At 35.7% G+C, this 8,239-nt stretch overlaps 1 protein-coding gene across 1 annotated transcript; it reads left to right on the top strand.

The window, feature by feature from the left end:
- Nucleotides 1-779: 779 nt before the first annotated feature.
- On the top strand, nt 780-7,338 carry LOC125665518 (transmembrane protein 177-like). The gene is made up of 3 exons (XM_048898173.2): nt 780-909; nt 2,322-2,513; nt 6,510-7,338. Exons 1-3 carry the CDS (start codon nt 901-903, stop codon nt 7,251-7,253), a joined length of 945 nt encoding a protein of 314 aa, XP_048754130.1. The 5' UTR covers nt 780-900; the 3' UTR covers nt 7,254-7,338.
- Nucleotides 7,339-8,239: the final 901 nt, after the last annotated feature.

The raw sequence follows: 8,239 nt of genomic DNA, 5'->3' as shown, positions 1-8,239 counted from the left end.
CTAGTGCATGGTCTTGTGCGTGAATGTCAGAAGTGTTGAATCTTGAGCTAGTCTGAAGTTGATTAACACGATCAAGGTGGTGTATTGAAGACTGTTGTAGTGACACAATCTGAAATATATCAAAATTCTTGTGAAAATATGAATTGAAGTCAAAACATGTTAGGTAGGACACCCCCCCCCCCCCTCCCCATCCAGTTCGCCTTCTCAATGACGAATATACTTGCTGACTTCCCTGATTATGTAATGGTCATTAAAACCTTTGAAAATTCTAGGCTTGTAAATGAATAATTGGGGGGGGGGGGGGTGTTAAACATATTTACTATCATGTAGATGCTGAAATATTAGCATTATGTTCGATTAAAATATAGGTCATTGCATCCTCATGGGATTGTTAGATAAAGTTCAAGATAATGGACGCCTTATTATTAGATAGAGATTTTTAAAAAATGTTTTATTTAAATCTTTTTTTTTTTTTTTTTAGTTTGAATATGTGATTTTCAGTGCAATACAGACAATTTCAAGTGCTAATATATATCAATCTAACTAAAGTACAGACCTATTATTATTATATTACAATGTATATATAGCATTTGTATGCACTACCACATAGTTTCAGTTGGACCCCTTAGAAAGGTATGGGGTGGAATCCACTTACTTAGGGAACATTTCTGGATCCACTCATATAGATCCACATGTAGCTCCGCTTGTTTTAAAGGTGGCTCACATTACTACTGTACACACCACACTGGATCCACCACCTTTCCGAACTGCTCTGAAGAACGACTTAACTATTAAATAAGAAAGGAAAGTCGGTGGTGATCGAACGACGGCAAGGTTGCTTGTGTAACGATGTAATCTATGCTTGTATTTTCAGTTTATAAGAAAATATAGGAAGAAGACATGAGTCGGGTGAGTGTTGTTATTTACCACAAATACAGTTTTTCATCGCAACGCGCCTGTGTTTGATTATCACATGGCTGGATCGAATTTTCTCGGTAATTAATGTTGTTGACATAAAGACGGACTTTTAGAAGGCGAGTCTCTTTTTTACCCTGAAAATAGAATTTCACATCTTTATTGTGCACATTGTTATGTTTTCCTTGCAATAACCTTTGAATTCGTAAATTGTTTGAGTTCAAAACCATTTTATTTTAAAATGTGACAGCATTTCCAATGTTGGTACATGGATGGATTCTTCCATTACAACATGTTTGTACCCCCCCTCCCCCCCAATTTGTAAATATTTGGATCTAATTTGCAAAATGTCCTGTTGTAGTATTGTTATGTGAAAATTGCTCGAAGTTACAATTTGTTTATTACTGTCTGGAACAATAAATTATACACATTAATGCATTTTACTATTCTATGTAAGGATCCCATGTTAAATTATGTAAGAAATATATTTTAAAAAAAAAAGGTTTTGCTAAAGTGGAAACATAAAACCAATGTCACATTTGCAATATAATTTATATCTCTGATATGGTACATATGAGCAATGAAATAACGTGAAATAATAAGAATTATATGCATTTAATTACTCGTAGTATACTATCACTTCAATGACTTCATACTAATGGTTTGTGTATCAATTGAATCAATTCAGGTGGTGAAACTACATAAAAACATACTATTAAGCACATTCACATAATATAATTTATGCAGTGATGGGTATTTGCCTCACTCCCGCATGTAAAAGAAATTGATTCATGCTTTACTATGTACAAGAGTTCTCAAAAGAGAAACAACCCAGACTCATCTCGAAATATGTGTATTGCTATACATTTCATTCTCGTGCTTAAAAAAGAAAAGTATGAGGAATAAAGTTAAAGTTTGTTTATATCATGAGGAATATAAAACAATGGTTAATTAAGGTAGTTTCTGCATAATTAGCTTCGTTGAATATGTAAACCACCCAGTATTATTCTTCCATTATCTATCATGTACACCCATAATTCAAACAAACGACGCATTCATTTCTTAGATACGCTGGGGGCCTCCGTGGCCGAGTGGTTACAGCATCGCGCTCAAAATCACACGGCCTCTCACCTCTGTCGGCGCGGGTTGGAATCCCGCTCACGCCGGTAAGTGAGAAAGTTTCCCAGTTTACTTTTGGAAGGTCAGTGGTCTCTTCCCAGGTACATTGTATCTGGGTTCTCTCTTCCACCAATAAAAACTGGGTGTCACCAGATAACTGAAAAATTGTTGAGTGTGGCAGAAAACATCAATCAATCAATCAATCTTAGATACGCTGTATATTTTCATTGAAGATACTATAAGAGATCTCAGATTCTTCTGCATGATGTTTTATTGTATTCTTGTAGTGGAGTAAATTCCTCCTGGAATGGAACAAGGTTATTGTTGGGTCTATTTTGACTGCCGGCTCCCTTGCAGAACTCTTCTGTTTCTGCTCGCCAGAGACACTGTTTCTGAAGCAGTACAAATACTTGATGACATACAAGGAAATGGAAGAGCCTTATCCACTTACCTCAAAAGTGGATCAGGCTAAATATGAGGTGAGATTGGTACTTGATTCCTCTTTAGAACTGTGCACAATAACCAGTGTTTGATTCCTCTGTAACTGTACACAATAACCAGTGTTTGATTCCTCTGTAACTGTACACAATAACCAGTGTTTGATTCCTCTATAACTGTGTACAATAACCAGTGTTTGATTCCTCTGTAACTATGCACAATAACCAGTGTTTGATTCCTCTGTAACTGTGCACAATAACCAGTGTTTGATTCCTCTGTAACTGTACACAATAACCAGTGTTTGATTCCTCAGTAACTGTACACAATAACCAGTGCTTGATTCCTCTGTAACTATGCACAATAACCAGTGTTTGATTCCTCTGTAACTGTGCACAATAACCAGTGTTTGATTCCTCTGTAACTGTACACAATAACCAGTGTTTGATTCCTCTGTAAATATGCACAATAACCAGTGTATGATTCCTCTGTAACTATGCACAATAACCAGTGCTTGATTCCTCTGTAACTGTGCACAATAACCAGTGCTTGATTCCTCTGTAACTGTGCACAATAACCAGTGTTTGATTCCTCTGTAACTGTACACAATAACCAGTGTTTGATTCCTCTGTAACTGTACACAATAACCAGTGCTTGAATCCTCTGTAACTATGTACAATAATCAGTGTTTGATTCCTCTGTAACTGTACACAATAACCAGTGTATGATTCCTCTGTAACTGTACACAATAACCAGTGTTTGATTCCTCTGTAACTGTACACAATAACCAGTGTTTGATTCCTCTGTAACTGTACACAATAACCAGTGTTTGATTCCTCTGTAACTGTACACAATAACCAGTGTTTGATTCCTCTGTAACTGTACACAATAACCAGTGTTTGATTCTTCTGTAACTGTGTACAATAATCAGTGTTTGATTCCCCTGTAACTGTGCACAATAACCAGTGTTTGATCCCTCAGTAACTGTACACAATAACCAGTTTAATTCCACTGTAACTGTACACAATAACCAGTGTTTGATTCCTCTCTAACTGTGTACAATAACCAGTGTTTGATTCTTCTGTAACTGTGCACAATAACCAGTGCTTGAATCCTCTGTAACTGTACACAGTAACCAGTGTTTGATTCCTCTGTAACTGTACACAATAACCAGTGTTTGATTCGTCTGTAACTGTACACAATAACCAGTGTTTGATTTCTCTGTAACTGTGCACAATAACCAGTGTTTCATTCCTCTGTAACTGTACACAATAACCAGTGTTTGATTCCTCAGTAATTATGCACAATAACCAGTGTTTGATTCTTCTGTAACTGTGCACCATGACCAATGTTTCCCATACTTATATTTGATCAAAGATGCATGATATTGTAAAACATTCTCATACAATATTTGTCAAAAAAATAAATCGTCAAATTTTTTGGTCAGTATTGAAGACGAACATGCTTTGTAAAAACTTGAGACTTAAATATACCCAGTAACAATTTACAAATACAAAGTAATAGCCGTTAGAAGGGCGCAGAGTTTCATTTATGAATCAACAGTTAAATGCAGCAGCTGAATAGATAATATTTGTATTTAACAATATTTTGTCAGTAATACACATATGCCATGTATTCTGTGTGCCCCTTAAACATAAATAAATTTGAATAATTCATAGTTTCTGCTCATTATGTTAGTCAGACATTAATGTGTTGAATTGACATTCAGGATATAGAATACACATATCAAATTCATATTTGGGTTGAGGTCAATAACTGTTTGATAGTGTTACATGTACAGGTGACTCTCGATGACTCGAAGTTCAAGGGACCTTGATAAAACATCGAGAGATCGAAATTCGGAAAGTGAATCTCCGCCGGTATGGTTCAGATTTTACAGTAACCGAGAGTGATCATATGATATCGTTTTGATGATATCGTTTCGACACAAATCCTGTGGGGATCCGGGTTAGAATAGGTCCTCAGTACCCCTTGCTTGTCGTAAGAGGCGACTAAATGGGACGATCCTTCGGATGAGACTGCAAAAACCAAGGTCCCTTGTCACAGCAGGTGTGGCATGTTAAAGATCCCTCCCTGCTCAATGGCCATAAGCACCAAGTATAGGCCTAAATTTTGCAGCCCTTCACCGGCAGTGGTGATGTCTCCATATGAGTGAAATATTCTCGAGAGGGACGTTAAACAATATTCAATCAATCAATCAATCATTTTTACACGTTTTCCTTCATATTCGTCAGGTAGTTTAATATCAAAATAAAATCTTATTTTGCATTAATAAAAACATTTCAAAGTTTATATGTTTATTTGTTCTTTAATCATGCTTAGATAGGCCTACAAAACCAAGTTCCGATGAAGCTTTACTATCGCAAACTAAACAGAGCACAATATGTTGCTTTACCCAAAGCAAAACTTCTAACGAATGAGTAAAACGATGTTTTAGAGTAAATTTACATAAAGAACAAACTCGAGAAATTTAACAGTCTGCAGATCTCTAAATTATGTATAAAACTTACTCTCTCGTTATTAAGTCAAAACAAATTATTTATTTTATTTATAGTCGGATTATATATGATTTTAATCATCATGACACAAAACCCCAGTGCAAGTCGTAAACTGACCAATTAGCCAATTATATACCAGTGATTTTTTAAGGCCCATTTTGGGTCCGAATTTCGGCCCTTTCCCCTCCTAAAAATTGCCAATTCCCCCCCCCCCCCCCCCCCCCCCCCCCCCCCCCCCCAATTGAGCTTGCATTTTTCCCAATAATGAAATTATGAAAGGAAAAAGTATTTGAAAAAAATAAACATTCGATGTGAATTATATACATAAGACTTAACAAAGAGTTATTGGAATGATGATTTGGATAGAATAATTGAAAATTGTAGATGGTTAAAGAAAATTAGATGTATATAATAAAGATAATATAATAATGTTTGATATGATTTTGATTTATGATAAAGTTGATTTTTCTCAATTTGACTGAAATATCGACAATTTTTCCCAATTCGAAAGCCATAGGATCCTTGTAAAAAATGTAGAAAAATCACTGTTAACTCAAGTGTGTCACCTTCACAAAGAAGCACAGACGATGTTTCAACTATGTAAACACCTAATTACCGCCCGGGCATTCAACAAAATTCAGGTAAGGCCCAAGCGGAAATTATTACACGCTTGTGTAACGGTGGGTATACGCTACCACCACTTCGAGATCAAAAGTGAAAAACAATGAAATGTGTTTTACGGGACCCAACTTCACTTCGAGAGATCGAACGTTTGAGAGATCGATAGTAAATTTGCTTTGTTATATAGAGAAAAAAATCGGGACCATGATTTCACTTCGAGAGACGAGAACTTTGAGAGATCGAAGTTTGAGCCATTGAGAGTCACCTGTATGCCCCTTGTACTTGGAAAATTTCAGTTAATACAGTTTCCACTCATTATGTCAGGCATGCATGAACATTTTGACTTGAAATTTGTTATATATGTCATGAGAATACCCAGGTCAAAGTTCTATAAGGTTCTGGTCTGATACTTTTTTGACAGAGTTATGCCTCCTGGATGTGGACAGTTTTAAACAATGCACAATATCTGCTCATTGTCTGTTATACATGGACATTTTGAAATGAAATTTAGGATGTTGATATGTTCTGAATATATGCAGGTCAAGTCCTGTCTAACAAGTTTTGCAAGAGTTGTGCCACTTGGACTTTGAAAAATTTCAAATGATTCAGTTTTCATATCTTAGTCATTGATGAAGAAGTTGGATCGAAATCTGGGATATGGATATATCTTAATGATATCTATATCCCAATTTATGTGACTATTTCTTTTTGGTCTGATTAGATAGCTATACCTTAATAAACTGCTTTGTTTATATCATCATTTCACTTTCAAGAGTAAAACAACATAAAAAATTAGAATCAAACTTTGTTGCCAGTGGGGCATTTGTGTTGCTCTGATACATATTATTTAAAATACGTTGAATTATGTGTAATTTTCTCAGTGTAATTTTCATTATTTAGGTATTCGAAGACTTGATTCGCAAACAAAGGCTGACACAGAAGCAGCTGGAGAAAATAGACATAGTTATCAATGGGGACATGAACAACCCATTTCACAAAGGAAATCTGCACTCCAGATTTGGAACTTTCATTGGCCTACCAATTGCATTCACATTCAACACTCCAGAGGAGGTCCCCATGGACAACTATCGGATCGGACAAACTCTTACCATTGAAGATGGAACCCAAGAAGGCGCTGTCTTAAAAAAATCCATTATTCTGGGAAAAAATGCCGTGAAATATGCTTTGCTTCATGAATGTTTGTTAACGGATAGTTACTACATGCAAATCAAATTTGGTTTAATTGTCACATGTATTAGTGGCTGTGCAACCTTTATGTACACTAGTGCAACAAAAATGAAATTTCGATCCGGATTTCGGATGTTGGCAACAATAGTACCAGGTTGTCTAGTCTATGGTTTAGTGCTTCTACAATTTTGGTGTTTGTACAAACGATGGAAGGATGCCAAAGTGGATGAAGAGGTAGCCGAGTTTGGTCAGGATTATGTTCTCGGAGGTTTAGAATATTACTCGCAGATGGTACGACGAAACAAGGCATTGTATTACATTATGAAAGACAACACAAAAGATTTTTTCACCTCATCAGGGAATGAGAAGGAACGGTTGCTGTGGAATGACCGTGTTCCCGTTACAGCCAAAAGGGACTTCTTCAAAGAGAAAATGGCTGACATGAATGAAACTTAGTGATGTAAAAGACAAATTAATTATAATAATATGGATTGTACATGTACATTGTATATTTAAATCAGATTAAAAGTTTTCATTTTTAGTTTTTTTTTTTAGTGATTTCCTCCGACAACTAATCAATAATACATAGGAACAAAACTAAAACCAAGAGAAAACGTAGACACCAAAAAAATTTAATATTGTAGATGTATTATAATATATGCATGTTGTAATCTCTGCATATCATAAAAGGGTTATGAAATGATTGGCACAGTAGTACATCTGTTTGTCTGTCTGTCAGCACCTTGTTGGCCAGATGAAAACAGTACTTTTTTATAAGGTTAGGTTCGCCAAACTTGGTATACATGTTCCCAGTTTTTAGAGATACAAGCCTATTGTTTTCTAGGTCAGAGGTCATGGTCAAATTTACTTTTTTGTAATTTTGTAGGCTCAAAACAAGATAGAAATAATACTTAACAAGGCTAGGATCATCAAATTTTATACGCATTTTCAGCCATCATAGATAGATGTTTAATGGTATAGTGCAGTCTTTTAGTCTTTCTTTTGTCTGTCCATCCATTTAATTGATTGAATGATTATGGTTGTGCGGCGTTTTGTCAATATTTTGCCCATTTTATGGCGGTTAACTAACTGAAATATGTTAGGTTGTGAGTGTTGGAATTTCCCTCACGGCCTCCAGTGAGGCTACTCTTTTTTGAAAATCAGGGAAACGATTTTTTGAGTGCCAAGTGGGTTGTGTTCCTTGTCACATGACATCCTGTGATGCTCCATCCGATGGATATCCATCTGAAATGGTACATATACAAGGATATGTATGACTGTGAACCTAGTACCTAGTACATATATCCGTAGGTGAACTTTTCTCGAGTACCAAAATATTTGGTGCTGAGTGAAGTGAGGGACCAAATCGAGTAGCGAGAGAAACAACCTACTTAATACAAAAGTTTTGAAATTTACATGTACATGTACTTTAGAGAAAAACA

The sequence above is a fragment of the Ostrea edulis genome, chromosome 10, assembly GCF_947568905.1.
Source record: "Ostrea edulis chromosome 10, xbOstEdul1.1, whole genome shotgun sequence".
Classification (NCBI taxonomy): Eukaryota; Metazoa; Mollusca; class Bivalvia; order Ostreida; family Ostreidae; genus Ostrea; species Ostrea edulis.
The sequence above is the reverse complement of the archived record's forward strand: the minus strand, read 5'-3'. Positions and strand labels throughout refer to the sequence as shown.

Coding starts and splice junctions, on each gene's coding strand:
- LOC125665518 (XM_048898173.2), top strand. Junction 2,514..6,509: donor TGGATCAGGCTAAATATGAG/GTGAGATTGGTA, acceptor TTCATTATTTAG/GTATTCGAAGACTTGATTCG.